This window comes from Cyclopterus lumpus, chromosome 21 (genome assembly GCF_009769545.1).
Source record: "Cyclopterus lumpus isolate fCycLum1 chromosome 21, fCycLum1.pri, whole genome shotgun sequence".
Taxonomy (NCBI): Eukaryota; Metazoa; Chordata; class Actinopteri; order Perciformes; family Cyclopteridae; genus Cyclopterus; species Cyclopterus lumpus.
In genome coordinates, this window is record NC_046986.1 from 17,421,982 (window position 1) to 17,441,185 (window position 19,204).

Below are 19,204 nucleotides of genomic sequence, written 5' to 3' on the forward strand. Positions count from 1 at the left end.
CAAGATCCTGATTTAAATACCGAGTTTGGCAGCAGAGGTTTGGTGCTTTATTCACAGTTACAGATCATGTTGCCGTTGTCACATTTTAGCCATCACACCCCAGAATGACATGCCAGGAATCTATCGTGTGTGTGTGTGAAGTTATTCATGGTGTCCAGTATGTTACTCTATCTGAAAGAGTGGTGGAAATGTAGTGTAAGTATCGACTGAATATTTGCCTTAATACATTAATAGTTGTGCTAAGCTAGGCTAACTACATAAATAACCTATATCTGAACATACATACTGTATGTGAAATTAATACTGAGACCATTTGTAAATTAAAGGTTGCTCTCAAAAGTACATCATTCAAAGACATGTTGAGCGAAACAATATAACTTGAGGTCTTAAGTTTTTGAGTTTATCAAACTAGTTTTTCCTTCCCTTCCCCGAAGTTGTTAGCATGGTGTTATCGATTAAGTCAGAGGATCCCAGGATTACCAAAGTTATTGTATTATTTAAAACACCCATCTGTGTTTAAATTAATGTTATTTTAATCAGATAAGCTAAAAGTAATTTGTAAACGAGGGCCCTTAATGAAGAATGTCCTTCATTTGTTTAAGTAATATTTGTTGTACTTCATGTCTGAGCCACATTTTAAAAAAAAAGAACTTTAACACGCTAAAAGATGCTGGTGGTGCTACATGAAAAGTCAGCGCATCACCACATTCAGTAGGATTCATCCTCTGGAGACCATGAACATCCAAACTAAATTTAAAGACGACCCATCTAATGGTCGTCGAGATATTTCAGTCTGAGAATGTTGAATCATTTAAAAACATTCATTACAAGTAAAAGTTGTTTTAAAATGCAATGTTTCATATTCTGCAAAACTATCACGTTTGGATGAAGTATCATTACATTTCAATACTTAACTAAAAACAGAACTTATGTAAATGTGCTTACATCTTAGTTAAGTATAATAAAAATGTTATTAACATGTTTTTATTAAAGAGCCGATGATGAGACAGGTTATTAACGTCTGTAGTTACATGACCACGTCTCTCTGATCCTTCAAGGTGACACGCCACCTCTCACCACCTGGCTCATTTCCCATGATCCCCCTGGGCGAGGTCCCTCTGATTAGTGCTTCAATCAAGGACACATTTTCACTGCGATCAAATGACACCCAGACTGAGAGCCTGGCTGTGGCAGCTGATCTGAGGTCAGTCCTCCGAGGTGACAGCGGCAGACACACGGTCACATGATGACACAGCAGAGTCACTGCGTACAAATAAAAAGGACACAGTAATATTAATCCTTTATGATAACACTATAAACACCGTGTACCAATACAACATGGTGAAAATACCATAAATAAGTAAAAAGGCCTGCATTCAAAATTATGCTTAAGCACGTATCAATGAAATAATAAAATATTCTTTCAGTAAAATGTCTCCTTGTTAGCGTTTTATTGTCGCTGCTCAAGGTGGAGGTACTTTTACATACAGTTAGCTAGTTTAGTCAGTGGTTCCCAGTCGAGGGCTCAGGCCCCATCTAGTTTCATTTAATGGACTTTTCTGATTCATTATTTAAGGTGAAATATTGATAATTTGAACAGCAACTGAAATTAATGAAACCATGTGAGACACTCTTTGGTGGAACTGATGAGGACTCAGACATCTGAAACATGACAAGAGGCACAAATACACAAAAAAAGGTAAAGAACCCATTGTTTAATGTTTTAAAATGTATTATATTCTATACTCATATTTGTATGTCAAATTCAGATAAATATAGTGAAGAAAAGGGAGATTATCAAATTCAAGTTACCATTAATTCAAAATACTACTAGTAAAATACATAAAGTTGAGTTTGATACATTTGTTTTGCAAAAAGTGATTTGAAATTCAAAAGTTAAGTTGCTCAAATCTGAATCGGTGTTAAATCGAGACTAAAAGATCTTCGTGGCACTCAAAACAGTTTGATAAGTCAAAACGTTAAAACGTGATTTATGCAGAGGACACTGGCAGCTTAACGAGGACTCGAATGAATGAAAACACACGAGAGCACTGCTTGTTTTTCTATTTTGTTTATTGTGTTGGTCTGTTCGTATCTTTAAAGAGATTATATACACAAATTAGTACAACAAGAAGTGTTATCCCAAAAAAATTACACATTCAAAAAAAAAGACAGACAACCCTTGAGAAAAAAGATTTTAACATAAGAGTGTGTTTAAACTCCCTGCTGTGAATCTTATTCTCTCATTTCTACTCAATGCAAACTCATAATTAAAGCTTAAAAAGAGAAGCACGTATTCATACTCTTATTTTACGATCGTTTTCCAGTTAAGAAATAACAGGTGCAGTGTATTAATAGCTACAGCAGACAAAATACAAAAAACAAAAAAAAGTCTCCCTGGACTGATCCGCTTCAACAACCAGGATGAGCGGTAAGAAAGTCGCCCTCTCTCGAAACTTAATATGTTTGTACTGAAGAAAGGCAAACCATGTTTACCCTTGTCTACTGAAATACGTGTTCATGCTAATAATTGCATTTATTTTTGATTAAAATAATTTACTATTTCATAATCAGCTGTCTTTTAACTATTTATTTATGAAAAACATTGCAAGAAGATCCCAGTACAGAAAAGTGGAAAAATACGTGACTGACTATTTTTTGTCTTTTTTTCTTGTTTTTAATTCACAATCAATGAATATTTTTACCAAACAGCTTCACATTTCACTCCTCTCAACCAGTCAAACTACCTGAAGTAAAGGACAGAAAAAAATAAAATAAAAGACAGGTGGGTTTAAAAAACAAACAAAAAAACAGATCTCACTGCACACCAGTGACTTTAAGAGCAGCTGTGAGGCGACGAGGACTCTTTAAGCCTCACAGATGAGAGTTTCCACCACAAACTTGTTCTCGAAGTGACGAATCTTGTGGCAGTTCAAAACTTCACGCTTCTGCATACCTGCAAGTCAAACAAAGGGATTTAATGTAGCGCAGGGGTCACCGGTTAGATTCCCCTAGAAGCTCCTCGGACAGCTTAAAGTATCCAGGTGTGTTCAGACTGCTACGGATTCGGGTTGCACAGGAACGGGAAATATCAGAGAGAAGTTGAGCTCTGGATATTTGAATATATGTAAATGTCTCACCTTTCAATACTGAATTTAAATAAAGGAAAATACACATAAACAAAAGTAGTACGAGGTCTTATGTTATGATTAAAAAGTATTCCCATTTAATTTAATTGTAACCGTGCATTCAGCCGCACACCCTCCACGAGGGCTGCAACACAGCAGACAAGTCAGCCTCAGAGCGAAAGAGAACCCTCCCCTTTGTTGGTTCTCTCTGCTGTGCTGAACCCACATCCAACTGTGGTTATGAACTGGATCTTGACGTCCGTGTACCGTTGCATCCAAAGCCACATGTGATCTTTAAGCAACACAAAGTGAACCAAATTCCTCTCCAAGTCACCATATATAGTCGCCATCTTGTCATTGTCTCGCCCATTTCCGCTGACAAGTCAACATTATTTTTAGATTTGTTTACACTGTCAACAGGGTGAAACTCATTTTGGTTTCCGGCTTTCTTCTACGGGAACTATGGAACTGATTCCTGTTGAATACGTACATCCAACCCCCACATCTGGACACGTATAACAGAAACACATATGGCCACATGTCTGAATGACATCGGAGTACGTTCACTTATGTGCAGCCTGGAGAAGCAGAATTCCAGCTTGTTTCAGTTCAGGACTCAAAGGTCCACGCAGTTAAACGACGTATTGAAACCATTGACTCCTGTTTCCTAACTGTGTGTAAACCATTTTCAGCAGACTATTAACTTTAAGAGTAACGACGAGTACTCAAAGTCATCTTAAATAAATAGAAGGCCTGAAAGGCTTCTTGTTCCTACCCAGAATCCTGTCTCTGCGCTGCAGCTTGAAAGTGTCTTTTCCGCGGCAAAGGTTGTAGATGAAGTAGCCGAGCTGGTCGACGTGCTCCAGGCGCTCGGTCACAATCATCTCCTCGTGGAGCAGGTAAGACTGAGGCAGGTAGGTTCCGGCCTGGGCAGGTGGAGGACAAATAATAATAATAATAATGAGGAGAACATAATAACCACTAACAATCCTTGAATATATATTCTTTGCTCCACAGTCCGGTTAAATATGGCGCTACAGGCAGCACCTCTGGGAAACAGCAAGCCTGGTTTTGATCTTCTCATTTAACTCTCTGCAAGAAGGCGAATAAGTGTTGAATTATTCCGTTAAACAGGAGCTACAGAACATGATTAAAGCAAATTAATTTTGAAGCTTCAACTTTGATTCCGTCAAAGAGACGAATATTATGGAAACAGACGTCTTCATGACTTACTGTCAGGATGTCTGGACACGGTGATGTCTGGATTTAAGGTGAAACTTTAGTCCGACGGGTTCAAGAGAAGTTGTCAAGTTACCTTGACGTTGCTGAGCAGCTCCAATAAGTCTTTGGGGGGCATGACGATGGAGGTGTTGAGCGGGATGACGTAGCACTTGTTCAGACTCAGATCAAGGTAGGCGGTCAACCTCTGAAACAGAAGACAAACATTTACAAACCAAGAAATCTAGTATTTACAAATTGTCTTGATATACATTTTTTTGGTACATTTCCAGAGCATTAATTCCATCAGCACAACATGTTGTCATACAACACATTTACCAGTTAAATCCAGTAGGTTCACGTTTCCCTTTGATTTTTAATACAATCTATACAATCACTTCCATCAGATTTTTTTAAATGAAAAGTCTTCCCACCTGCTTGTTATTGGTGGGCTTTTAATGTGAAAATTCACACAACCGCCATTTGAATACGGTCTTCTAAATATTTGACTTTACAGTATAAGCCTTAATAATTTAACTGTAATGTCAGAGCCTCTGGTCTACTTTTAATAAGATTACAATATAATTGACATGACATCTGGTTGACGATCAATCAGTTCATCAACAGATATCATAATCGCTTAAGTCACTATTGCTCCCAACAGGAAGCCGCAGAGGATCTGTGATGAACGGCTGTGAGAGTCTCACCCGCTGGAAGTCATGGACGATGTCAGCTGGATCTCCGTCGCCAAACTCGGGCACAGGGACGCTGATGAGCTCCACCTGCTCCCTCTCCAGCACCCGGATCCTCTCCTCCAGCTGCCGCAGGAACTGGTTTGGCAGCTCCACCTCAGCCTACGAATCAGTTCAGCCAGTTAATTAACCAGTCCCACAGGCGGTTATTTGGCGATTGTTGCCATTGTTCTCTTTCTGAAGGAGCAGATTTCAACTTTAAAAAAAAGACATGCCTGAACTCGATTTATGGTCAGCATTTTTTCCAGCATATCGCAACGCCGACATTTTCCCGAGGGTGGTTGAAGGAATAAAAGTGGGAGGGTGTGTTCGGACGGACAAACTAACCGGCTGCATGTAAACAGTAATATTTCATTACCCATGTAAACAGCTTAGAAGGAAAAAAAAAAAATCGACATTTTTGGAATAAGGCCATGTTTGTGCATGGAAATATAGTCACTGATTTAATGAATACATTTTCCAAGTAGCTGCTGATCTCTATCTTTATAAACGATTAAATAAGGAAATCCCTGCCGTTCAAATTGTATTCTTTTTTTCTTCACATCAAAGTTTTACATTGCAAGGTTGCTACCATAATTTAATATGGTGTGGAAATGAGGGAGAAACAATGAAAAACACAAGCAAAATCTACAATTGTAAAGCAAACAGTTTGAAAATGGCCGACTAAAACAAGGAATTGAAGTTAAAACTAAACTGCGTGGAACTCAACCAAAAGTACCAAAACTCTGGTTATACACAGATTTGAATGACTACTGGCAGTCCACTGCAGGCTGAATTTAATTAGTCAGTCAGGAGCTGAGGTCATCAACCAGTTGCTCAGTCTGTGATGATTAATTACAGACGAACTGAACACAACATCCAAGTCTGATAAGCAGCAGGAAGAGATCCTGATGAAGTACAGCTCCGTACCTCCTCTTCCCCTTGGATCATGAAGTCTTCCTCGCGGTAGTTCACGCCGCACACAAACACCCGACCATCCTGGAGGGACAAGGAGCATGAAAAGAGAGAACATTAGTATTACGCATCTCGTGAGAGAGTGTATTCCTGCAGTAGATATGAATGCATGTAAATGTGTTGAATTAAGGCATTAAATCGTAAAACTGCTGGTGGTGAGACCTCCACCCCCGACTGTCTGATTCAAGGCAAGTGTTGGGCAATATGACTAATAAAAACTTTATTTATACAAAACTGCTCAAAACAAAGTCCCTAAATACTTGTGATCAAACATTTCAGGATTACAATTAAATGAAATCAGTACAGAAAGTAGAATTTAAAAAAAAGGAATGATTACACATAACTGGAGAGTCTGGGTTTCTGTTCAACAAATTAAATGTATTTATTTTGTACATTTTCCATTCATGTGAAAGTTGGCCAGCTCTCGAATATCTCCCGCTATATACAAGACATTGTGGTTATAGTTTTAAATGTTCGGATTATGTTACGGTCAATATTTTTTTTTTAATGTTTTTTTTTCAGTTATTTAACTCACAAAAAACAGACATTCCCATCTAGTCATGTTTATACATGCCTTGAAATCACAATGTTTATGTTTATGCATTCTTAAAACAAGAGGGATGAGGGTGGGCATCAGTTTGCAGTGGAAATGTCTTCGCTAGATGCGTTTCACTGAGAGGAAGTCTTTTTATTCTAATGTTGTCTCTACTGGCAGTATTCTTTGATTCGTGATTTTGGGCAAATAAAACTGACACTCTTGCAGCTGCTGTCTCTCAACTATAAATCCTTTTTAAGTCTGACAAGCTCACTCCTGAAACGGCTTCTGCACCCTTAAGACCAACTTTTTATTTGTCGATGTACGATGAACACTACAGCCTCGAGTGTCTGCTTGTGTGGCTGTAGATTTATAGGCGTGCTGTATGCCACAAGAGATCAAAATAACCTGGACATAATACAACTATAACTTTACAGTATTTCCTGCTTTAGCTAAAATGTTGACAGGAAACACATGTAGCTGCATTTCCTGTTCAGTTCCTATTTTGGCTGCTTCCACTTTGCTGCAGTTATTAATCTCCAGGAATCTGTTTATCATTCACACCATTATAAAACCTGCCCAAGTAGGTGGAGCTAGCGCACAACATAAAAACAGCTCACTGCAGTTTTACTTGCTTCAACCTGTCGAGTTCGTCGGTTCACATTTTCTCCAGCAATGTGGGATTAACGCGCCACGCTCGTGATCTTGTTTTTGTGTTGGATCGTGGACTATAACTCTAATAAATACTTCATCAGATGATTCTTTGTTTAATTTTATTGTGATTTATTGCACACATGATTTGCTTGTGTGGCCGTTTGTTGCGGAGACTCCCGTGTCGTGTCTCCAGACTTTTAAGTGGTTAACTCCTCCCGGGCCGCCTAAATCAGCCCTGAGGGGCGATGAGCACATTTTAAAAGCTCTCCTCTGCCTTTAAACTCCTTCACTGATTATGTGATAATCGATTATCGTTTAATTTACCTCTTCTTCCCACCCTTGTTGGGGCTGGTAGCTCACCTCCACGATGTAGTAGCGGTACAGGTAGGCACCTCCAACCACCACTCCCGACAGCATGAGGGCGAGACCCAGGCACATGCACCAGCACCAGGCCCGAGACTGGTGATGCACCAGCAGAGCTGCCTCCGCATCCTGTAGGAGAGAAGAATGCTGGGGATCAGACGGCATAAGGTTTTATAATGAAAAATGATGTTGTGAGATCAAATGGGAACAAAAACAACCTTAAGAACACTCCATCTCCATTAATCTGGTGACGTTGTGCTTTTAAAGTGTCCGTAGCTAAGAAAAAGCCAAATGACTAAAGCCAATAGTGCTAGATGAGCATCCCTTATTACAAGTACACATGGAAGAAAGCCCATTACCTGTGCCTACCTTTCCACTCCTTCACCTCTCCCTCTCTATTCTGCCTTAAATTAATTTGAAATAAATGTTTTGCAAATCTTTGTGAATGGGCAGGGGAGTAAAATGTACACAAGTGTGTGTTTAAAAGAAGAATTGGAACCATAATGACAGACAGTGCATACTAAAGTGTGACTAAACATTAATAAGGATGGCATCATATCATATGATAGTTCCAATAAAAAACAAAATGGACGCATCTGAGAATCTTTTCCTGTTTTATTTCCACGGAAATGGGGTCGTGGAAAAACCCTGAAAACTAAAATCACTGTGTCGTGTGTTTGAGCTCTTCTGAGAAACTTGAGAGCTGAGCTGAGTGGAAAGAAATATTCAACGGTGCTGAAGGAACCGGGGCCCATCATTATCAGACCAACCTCAGCCGGTGGACTTCGGGCGGATAAAGAAACGGCTTCTTTTCAGAACAAGACCCGACTCGTCTCCTGCTGCTACGAACTGAAAACCCCTTTTCAGACTGAGAGAAACCTCGTCGGAGGATAAACAGCCAGGAATCATTCATGTGAGCGTGTGTGGAGCGACTTCCTTTGACGACCATATCTTTTGAGCTGATGTTATGCCTGAAAACACAACCCGTGGTTTTCCCCAACACGAACACTGACTAAAGCATTCGGCTGTTTATTTTCAACACACACTGACTTCTCCTGAATGTACTAAAGTTGTTCTCTGGAAAACTTCTGGTGTTTGAGATTGTTTTTGTTAAATATGAATCACTGATTTACAAGTCATTGGCTAGTCGGAATTTGAACTTGATACTTTTGTTTCACTCTTTTGGCTATTTTGTTATTTTTAAATGTAAAATGTTGGCTTATGAAAGCGCAAAAATATTTGAATTAACCGAAACGTTTTTTCTTTTCGAATGTCTGTTTTTTCAGACACTGCATATGTTCACATATTAAGAATTTATTCTGATAAAGAGAAAAGCAGCAAAACTTTGAAAGAGACAAACCAGATATTTGTACGACTTAAACTAATGGATCAACTCGATACGTTTCCCAGAATGGCACACTTCATAACACATGTAAACAAACACCTTGACCCAACAGCTTTACAAACATTGTACAATTAAAATGTTATTTACTTTTAGAGTCAAATATTTGCAGATTTCAGATATGAGGTTCCTCTTTTAAAATCAGTCACCGTAAAAAGAGAGCGTTTCATACTGTAATGAATTTAAAACAATCTATATAATATACAGTACATCATCATTCTACTACAACTTCGATACATTTGGGGCATGAGTCAGCATCTCCAAAACACTGAAAACAAAAAACAGCAGGCGGACATTATTATTATTGTTTTCTTTTTTTAAACAGACAGCACTTTCGGACCTTCACCTCAATGTACGGACTGCAAAAGACTCCAAATGTTGTGTAACGTTTTTCTTTCTTCTGACAGGTGATAAATGAGCAGGAACGCTCAGAAAAGAGGAACCAAAGAAAGTGTGTTTGGGGAGAGGAAGTGAGGGGAAAACCCTTTGAAGGGGCAGAGCAGCCAACGCGGTGGTGTCAGATGGAGTGTGTCTGACGGGCCGACAGAGAGAATAAAAGGGAACATTTCCTGAGGCTGTAAAGCTCAGGCCATCTCTGCTGAGTGGACGTTTGTGGGAATCAGTCACAAGAAAGAAAAGAAGGCAAAATAACATAGAAAGCCACAGAGGGTGGTTCCTTTCACGGAACGTCCTCAACAGACATAAGAATATCAAACAGTCGAGTTTAGAGACTTCCTGGCGCTGAAAAGGGAACGGTCAGGCAGGTGGTGCACCTCCATTAGCAAACACAAGATGTATTTATAGTTTAGGAGGTAAAACAGTGTTTATCCAGAGGAAAACTGATGTGCGGCAGATGCAGTACGAAATAGAGAAGTTGCAAAACGTTGATCATGTTCATGATATTGCACATTATGCCCCTTAAATCAGAAAGTTGTATTGATTGTAATCTGATAAGAGATTTAACAAACGGCATTCTAAAGCCTGCGTGAAGCGTTTTGGCGTCTCACGACTCTTCAAACTGGACTTTTCTTTTTTTTTTATTGTATTTTATTACCACATCGTGATTATCTGATCAGCTCAGTTTACTGAAAGGTCAACGGGTCAAGCTGATGAATTTTAAGAGCGTCTTCTGTTGGAAAAATTACTTCAAACTGTTACACACGGAATATAAATGTTTCCCCATGTTCATACATCAAAGAACAAGCGAGTCCTGGATTCTGATGCAGTGAACTTCCCGTTTCACAACAGTCTCCGAAAGCTTCACCAACAAGACCCAACAGGCCTTTAGAGCGCCATTTACACACACACACACACACACAGTTCAGAACTATGTAGATTAGTCAGCGCATTTGAATCCTGCAGATCAGCCACGTAGTGCTTCAATCTTCACGTGGGAGAAACTGGCAGCAGCTAATATTTGAGAACTGACTGACTGACTTTGAGGCTGTCATAATAGCAGGTATGACGACTTTTTACAAACAGGAAACGATTCCCCATCATTCAGCCTTCCGTGTGTAAATAAACTTACACAAACAAACTGCCTGAAATGGATTCCCTCCCTCTTTTGTTCTCAAAACCGTCTGTCCAGCTCGGTTATGAATATTTGGCTCTACTTTGATGTCCACTGTTGGCTTTTTTTGGGGTCTCATTTGCGTGGCAGAAATCCCCAGTTTGGGTGGGCTGTGGTGAGGATGGAGGAAGCTGGTTTATCTGGGCTGCATTCAAATCACACAGTCGAGCTACGACAGCGATCAATGGCGGTCTTTGTGTGTGTGTGTGTGTGCGTGTGTGATTGAGATGAACCAACCAGACACCATATTAAGTCAGCCAGAGCAGACAAACATTTTCCATTTAATTTGTGAAACTTCTTCTCAATATTCTTCTATATATAGAAACACAAGCTGCTCTCAGGTGAGGCAACGCTCGGAACCCTGCAGACTTATCCACTTAAGATATTTACCAGAGGACTGAACGATGTAGAGGATCAGGGACGTTTTTATTCGGGTGAAATCAAAGAATCATAGTGAACATACGGTTGTCAATATGACAACTGAAGACAATGTTGTTGTGGCTAAAAGCAGAATTCAAAACGGTAAAAAATGTGCCTGAATAAAAACATTTATTCCACCTCGTCTGGATTTTCTAAAGCCATTTAAAAAACACAATGTGTAAATACACGACTGCTGTCCCTGATCCTCTACATCGTTCAGTCCTCCGGTAAATATCTTAAGTGGATAAGTCTGCAGGGTTCCGAGCGTCGTCTCACCTGAGAGCATCTTGTGTTTCTGTGGCGACAGGTGAGTATCGGTGTCCAGGACGCGGGTTTGGTTTCCCTGAAACTCCATCCGACACACACCGAAGACCGCGTTCAAAACGTAACCAGAAAAAACCCTCCGTACCCTCCGTAGTTTAGAGGAATGGAACCATACTTGTTCAGTGTGGCTACCGTCAAACTGTTTCCATCAACTGCAGGAATTCCTGTGATTATCTTATGCAGATCTCTGCCACATTACACACACAAAATAAACCCCACTTCTGGATGATGAACCAAACCTGCACATCATCAACCTGTTACAATGCAAATTACTAACAGACACATCCAGTTATTAAAGCCCATGAAAACCATGACATAGAAACTGAAACTATAATCCAAAGCCAACAGGAATATTTCATGTGCATTCCTCTTTCTTTGGCATTAAACCAAACATGTAAAAGGACCAGGGCAGTAAGCCATCACTAAAACTAAACTGCAAGAGCCGTTTCAAGTAAAGCGGAACTACGCAAACTGAGGAAATAACCAGAGTTGCAAATAACGATTATAAAATATCCCACCCATATAAGGTCTTCTTTGTTCAGCCAATGGTCTAAAATCCAAATATATTTTTACCAACTGTCATATGTGACAAAATAAGGCAGAAGATCCCCCACATTTAAAGAGCTGGAACCTGCAAATGTTTTGCATTTTTTAGTTTGAAAGAGGACTGAAAAAATTATTCGATAATCAGCTTTTTAAAAAATTCTATTCGCTTTAGACGTCACATATTCACCGAGTGGTTGCTGTAAATCTGGTTCCCTGCATCGTTCCAGGTATGCACTGGGTGAAGGGTCTCCGAGCGGTCGGGTGGGGGGTGGGGGTCGTATATCTGCCTGGTTGGTTAATCTTCTCTTGAGTTTTAGCGGTTGGCGCCCCTGTAGGAGGCCGCTAAGTCTCTCGGCTGAGTCTCCATCGGACCGATTAAACCATAATCCTTTTCGAGCAGTCTGCATGCCTCAGACGACAATCGAAGGACGCATCCAGGCCGCGAGCAGCAACGAGTAGCTCAGGAAAAAATTTGGGCTGTAATCCTGTAATGTCACTATGTATCTACATTACCGTTGGAAAGTTTGGAACCTCCTACCACACAAGTTGATCGGGTCCAGTCAGATGGCTGAGGGGACCGTGGTCTTTCATGCATTAGGGGCGGAGAAGGCCCTCTTTACAAATACACAGTACCTTGCATGAAGAGTTTGTTTGGTACTTGGAGAACAAAATGCTGTGCAACGATTTAACCAGGGGTGACCTTTTAAAACGGACAGAAAGAGACAATCATCGATATGACAATTGGTGAAGGAAACTGGAAGCATTCAAATGTATGTACGTGAATCTTGGAATAGGTTCCCGTTTTAGTTTGGAGTGCACAAAAAGGCAGAATATAAATCAAGCAAACCTTTTTTTTCAAAATTTACAAGCAAGAAAGAAGGTTAGTCTCGGGTTAGCACTATTGGGATTGGATCAGGGTAAATCCTGTTCAATCTAACCACTTAGTAAACTGCAGAGGGCCCAAAGAAAAACGCACTAACTCAATATTTGTCTGCACTGTTGCGGTTCAATAGAGACCGAAGATGAGTTACCTGCCTTTCATAATTCAACAGTATCCTCCTGTCATGGGACATCAACTAAGTTTGATCATTTAAATATTTTGGGGAAAAAAAACTAGTGAATTATACAATAAAAATTACAAAATCTTAAAAAAGGCATTAGAGAAGGAAAGAAAACGTCAATTTAACAGTGGATTCAAATCTTTTAATGGAAGTGTATGTCCCAATATATCTGAAAATAGCAACTAAAAAACTGCTATTCCTCAATTGACTGTTCCTTCTCAAGTCAGAGAGGAAAACCCCCAAATAGATCAATGCAACTGATGAGTTTGGTTGGAGTTTTTGGGGTTTGTATCATTTCACAAAAAGAAAATAGGTAAAAAATGAATTACATGCATAATTAGTTTATTCTCTAAATATAGATATTTTTAAAAAAAACATAATTTGTACAAAACAGGCAACCGAGTCCCCAGTTCACCCGTTCGTGAGTTAGCAACCACCATGTTGCGTACATAGTATTCACTTACTGATTAGAGTGAAACATTAGCAACCAGTGCACTGAAGGTGACCTTTAAAGGGGGACCAGCTATTCATTTTAAAAAGACAAGTTGCTCTGCCGACAGTTATTCAGCTTTTTCTAAGAAAAGTTTTGTTTTTTATAAAAACTGGTTACACCTAAGCGTTAAATCGGTCAAGATTACTGGATAATGGTCAATTATTACCATCCCTCAGACAGAAAACACATGTCAGTGTGTAAAGTCAACATGGCGGCTCATCGTGGACACTCTGGGACTGAAGACTGGTGCAAAAAATTAGAACTCTCATTGTTGCTTTAGGGCCTGAAGAAGATTCACTCCCAGCATATGTCCTGTTTGAGATCGGCACAGTCACCCAAAGGAAGCCACTGTCAACACAAATCGGGAACAATGGGAGGTGTGTGTGTATGTTCGTGTGTATGTGCGTGTGTATGTGCGTGTGTATGTGTGTTACCTGCCAACAAAAAGGCCCAGACTGATCTGTCAACATGAACTGAAGGCAATACGAAGGCAACAACTAAAGTAGTGACACGAACGACAGGGATTTATACGTCTATATGAGGAGATATTGGCGAGCAAATCGACAATAATATGGAATATTCGAGGAAATAATTAATATTTACAGACAACAATCCTGCTAACTAGGGCTGCAACCAATCATTATTCTTGATTAACTGATTCATCAATAATGTCAAAGAACCATCAGAAAACAGCGATAAATGTCCAAAACAAATATTTCAGACAAAGAAAAAGCAACTAATCGTGAGCGGCTGAAACTAGAAGAAAGTGTGGCAGTTCTGCTCCAAGACAGTCACACTAATGTCATTTAATATTTTTAAAAAACACAACAAAAAACCACAACGGTTGTTGTAAAAGACAACACAATTCATTGTGAGGACTTATGTGCTCGTCTGGCGTCAGTTTTTCCACCAGCTGACACACACACACACACACACACACACACACACACAAAAGTAGTAGCATATGTGCACTCTTAACCCACACATATGAAAAAAATTCACTCTAACACATTATCAGCACAGTAACACCGAGGTGAGCAGCAGCCGACACATCTTAATAAAGCTTTGTTGCTTTCACAGCATTCACAGTCTCTGACTATATCCGGCTCCAGAATTTCAGCTACTATAAAACCCACATTTATAGTTCAGGCGTCTCAACAGACTCTCTCGCCACCAGCAACCATTTCACGGCTCCAACAAAACGCCCGTTTACTCAGCTGGCGCCATGACAGAAAGAGAATAAACTCAAATGGTGATCATGGTTAGTTGCTATGGAAGAAAGACCAACGAAATATGGAGTGCAGCATCACAAATGCACATTTTTCTGTTTCCAGATCTTAAGATGAAAAGCAGGGAACTTATGATGGAAAGTTGATTAACCTGGATTCCCACGCTGCTGCTGCTGGCTCAGCTGCTGATGTGATCTTTACGACAGAGTTGAACACGCGGTGTGACGTGTTCATGTGCTGGGAGATAATCTCAGGTGTTCATCATTCAGCAGAGTTGTCTGCAGGGTATTTTCGCTGATGTCTACATGCGAGTTCCCAGCAGAGAAACCAGGGGCCTGGTGACTTCAGATGTCATGAAGCCCATGTGATAAACATCTTTATTAATGTACAATCAGTTAATAACTTTATTGATCTATCACTTAAAATAACAGCTTCTCAAATGTGAGTATTTGCTTATTTTGCCCCTGCATTCTCAATCACAGTTAATACAATTTGAGGACCCTTTGGGCAAAAGATAAGAAGAAGATTTTTTTTAATGCTTTCGGGCATAGAATTCAAAAAGGAGAAACAAAACAAAAGCTGACCATTACATCCGGTTTCTAATCGAGCTCAACTCAGTAATGACTGGATCTGTAAAATCAGCACAATGTCGAAGAGACGGCAGGAAACTAATTGGTAATTTACACAAAGTCAACAGATAAGATACTTTAAGTAAGCAGATAAGATGCTGATGAATTAACTCGAATGATGCTCTGGATTAATTAAGAGCAGCCACAAGCACGTTTACACGTCCAGGTAAAAACTATTAACTCGACCCAAAGAAACACTTTTTAAAACGCCTGAAGACTTTAGGAACTTGATGACACATTTAACAGCTGCAACACTAAAGTGATGAACACATTAACGCATCAGTAATCATAATCCACAACAAATTCTTTCAATTTACTAAATAGATTTGGATACTTATACTTTTGTACCCCAACTTAACATTTTAAATGCAGCACATTAACTTGAACCAAGTATTTAAATAGTGTAGTGTGGATACTATTACTTGAGTTAAGTATAAGGGTATTTATTACACCACCCAAGTGCTGTTTCCCCACCACGAATGAAGCGAGCTGGAACTTTATGTTCAACAGGAAGAAAGCTGCATCCCCTTTTGAACCAGCGACCGACTCAGGGAAAGGCCAAACTAAGCGTGCTTAGCCTAAATGTTAACTGTTGTTACTATAAACGTCTCAGCGACAGGCTTTAGCTGGTTGGTGCAACTCGGATGGAGTTCATTAACATGGAAATGAGATGCGTGGTGCCATATAATATTTTCTACTTGGTTAAAAGGCCAGGAAGGTCACCGAATGATGCGAGCTGGTTTCCCGTCTCACTCGGCACATTAAACAATTAGTTTCAAAAAACAAACAAAAAAAACACAGCAAGAGAAACAAAAGCATAAAAAGAAAGATGACGAGTGAGAATGGAACAGAAACTAAAAGTTAGTTGGAGGTTAGGAGACTAAACCCACCATTGTCTGATATTTTATAGACTCACCATTTGATTAATCAAAAATAACGGAGAGATGAAATCACAATGAAAACAAAATTGTAATTTTCCTAGCCAAAAATGCCGTAAACAGACAATTGTAACTTTTCAAATGCTTTGGGCCGTTGGATCAATTGAGAAGCTGGAACTAAAAGAAATGTTTGGCATTTGTAGATTCTTGAATATATATATATAATTAAATAAATGAATAATGAAACATAACCGGATCATATCGCCCTGTAATTTAAGATTATTCATTGTGTCACGATGCAGAGAGGTGGCACCTGGCATAGATGTAAATCTGCTGCTTTTTAGGCACAATCATGAATATGTTTTAATTCTAAAAGTAATATAAAAGACGCATCAGGGGTAAAGAAAATCTTCCAAACGTCTTCCGACTTTTTAAAGACATAGAAACATTGAAGTGGCCGTGTTTCTGGACGGAGCCACACAACCCAAAAGCAGGAAAGTCCAAAAAATGTACAGAATCTGCTGCGTTTGCACCCACTTTAATCCCCCAGAAGGAAAGAATTAAGCCCCCATTGCAAAGATAAGAGTCAGTCCACTGAAACCAGCCCAGACGACCACCGTCTGCAGCCCCGATAACCACACAGGAAGACATCAGCTCTTTTATATAGAAGAAACGCAGCCACTGCATTCTCTACGTTTGTATTTATTACTCTGCTGAGAAATGGTCTTGAAACTGAAACTTCCTCTGAAAGGCTGAAACAGAAGCAGCTTCTTTCACAACAGGGTGGAGACAGAAGAAGTTGCAGGAGAGGTTCGAACTGGACTTTATACCCAGAGAGAGAAACAACAAGCATCGGCAGTCAGCTGTTTTTAACCTGGAGTCAAGTGGATTAATCATCCAATTAGTCTGCAGAGTTAAAGTGTGCTCACAGACTCTTTACTTTTACAAAACCATCACACCAACAGCTGATTTTCTTGTTTGGACTCATTTTCCAGCTAATTTGTTTACTGATGTTTTCCCAAGTTCACCCCAAGCAATTCAATCCCGGACAACAACTTTCACAACTTCCCTATAGGACTCGTGTGAAACAGGCAACTTGTGACAGGAAGCTTTCTCTTTGTCTGTGTAACAAGCAGATTCTGGACAAACTCAGAAGCTTTTCTGTCCAATGTAAAAGACCAAACTCTTCATTTCTAATGCACGAGCATGTGCAGAAGATCAGATAAACTTACCTGTTGCAGCTAAAATATTAATTTTGCTTGGTCATTTCATAACCTGGTCTGCTTTCTATTGTGTAAGAGTGACGCACTTTGGAGCAACAAGATAAAAGGTCTGTTTTTCTTTATAAGATCAAAGATGGTGATGAGAAAGGACAGAAAGAAATATGACTTAATAAAAAGGTGTTTGACCCACTTAAAATTAACACCAAAACAAATACAATAACGATTCTTCCATTTATTAAGTAATAAAACAAAAAAAAAGGACTTTCTGATTCAGCTTCAGAAAAAAAAACTCACTTAACATGTTGAGTTCTTTAAATTAACCCACTGAAAACAAAAAAGACCGATGTACCCAAGATGCATTTGAATAAAAAACTAAGGAAGTTTTCTCGAATCATCACACAAAAAACTACTATGCTTCAAATATTTTGACAAAAATAGAAGATTTACCGTAAAAAAATATGATCATTTAAAATGTCCGTAGGAGTCAGACAATCAAACACACAACTGTGAAACATTAATTATTGTATTGTATTTTTTTAAGAATAAAAGCATGAAATGCTAAACGAGTAGCACTAACTTATATAACGTCACAATAACACGATAAGGAAATTATTGCAATTATTGCAGTTGCCTTTGTTTTAAATGTCTAACTTACAAGAACATTATATATATATATATATATATATATATATATATATATATATATATATATATAAAAAAGATAATTTGTCTACACCATTGTGTTTATATGAACTGCGCCTTCTTCCCGGGAGCTGGAGGCGAACATAACGCGAGCTCAGCCATTTTCTACTCACTTTGTCCTCCTCGGGAATAAGAGTTTCTGCGTCCTTCTTCACATCTTTCTGAGCCAACGCGGAGCTAAAAGACACTTTAACCATCCTGAAAGCAAAGCCGGAGAACTCCGGGAAGAAGAAAGTACTTCGAAGAAGCCGTGAGAACGAAACTAAACGGAGAGAATTTGCTCCGAAGTAAAGAAGTCCCACTTCTCTCTCTGGCCAAGGCTGATCTGTTGTGATAACGGAGGAATCAAGCTAGAAACAAACCTACAGCACAACTTCCGGTTCGATTTCAGAATAATAGCATAATACCAAAACATGGCAACTCTTTGAGCTTTGTTAAACGTTTTTTTTCCATCTTTAACTTTTGTAAAAGTTGCAATGCTAATAACTTCAGCCGCCTGCTGGTACTTCTAATACATTTAGTTGATAATACTTTTTAACTATTACTTTGAATTGAATGAAGGAATTTTATTGTATTTCTTATTGTAAACGAGTAAATCATATGATATATAAATTAGGAGGTTGTACATTTTACCTGCAGTCTGGTAGTAGGGAAGGGGGGGTCATGATCTTTTTTCAGACATGAACATTTTTTTATTGTGTTGGTCAAAGACATTTTGGTAAATAAGCTTCAGAAAGATCCAGGCCAGCAAATTCTCCTGTTTCCACATGATATGCTAAGCTAACTTTCTCCTGTTACTTCATATTTACTGTACAGAAACGAGTCTGAGTCTGACACGGGTCAATACTCAACAATCTATCTTACTCCCAGATAGAAAGCAGATAAACATATTGTAACGTTTCGCTACGTTTGTTTATGACACGGAGACTGGTTAATGTCCTTGGAGGCACGCTTTATTGACAGCCGTTCATGAGACACTCACATGCTACCAGCACCGACACTTTTACAACAACACGGTTCCCGTCACACACACTTAACTCCCTCCTGTCCCCCAGACAGGTCAAACCCCGCCACCCCTCTGTTCCACCAATCACAGGCACGCACCTCGACCATCATCCTGCGA

General features: G+C 39.4%; 1 protein-coding gene across 2 annotated transcripts; it reads right to left on the reverse strand.

Moving 5' to 3' along the window:
* Positions 1-2,055: 2,055 nt before the first annotated feature.
* Positions 2,056-18,425, reverse strand: itm2bb (integral membrane protein 2Bb). Of its 2 annotated transcripts, none has more exons than XM_034561055.1 (7): positions 18,195-18,425; positions 7,602-7,733; positions 6,008-6,076; positions 5,054-5,200; positions 4,444-4,554; positions 3,904-4,054; positions 2,056-2,956 (listed from the first exon to the last, which is right to left on the reverse strand). In XM_034561055.1, exons 1-7 carry the CDS (start codon positions 18,276-18,278, stop codon positions 2,868-2,870), a joined length of 783 nt encoding a protein of 260 aa, XP_034416946.1. In that variant the 5' UTR covers positions 18,279-18,425; the 3' UTR covers positions 2,056-2,867. The 2 variants fall into 2 exon arrangements, with proteins under 2 accessions (XP_034416946.1, XP_034416945.1); XM_034561054.1 differs by having other exon boundaries at positions 7,566-7,733.
* Between the last annotated feature and the right edge of the window lie 779 nt (positions 18,426-19,204).

Coding starts and splice junctions, on each gene's coding strand:
- itm2bb (XM_034561054.1), bottom strand. CDS start 18,278: ATGGTTAAAGTGTCTTTTAGCTCCGCGTTGGCTCAGAAAGATGTGAAG. Junction 7,734..18,194: donor TTATTCCCGAGGAGGACAAA/GTGAGTAGAAAA, acceptor TCTCTCCTACAG/GATGCGGAGGCAGCTCTGCT. Junction 6,077..7,565: donor AACAAGGGTGGGAAGAAGAG/GTAAATTAAACG, acceptor TTGTCCCTCCAG/GATGGTCGGGTGTTTGTGTG.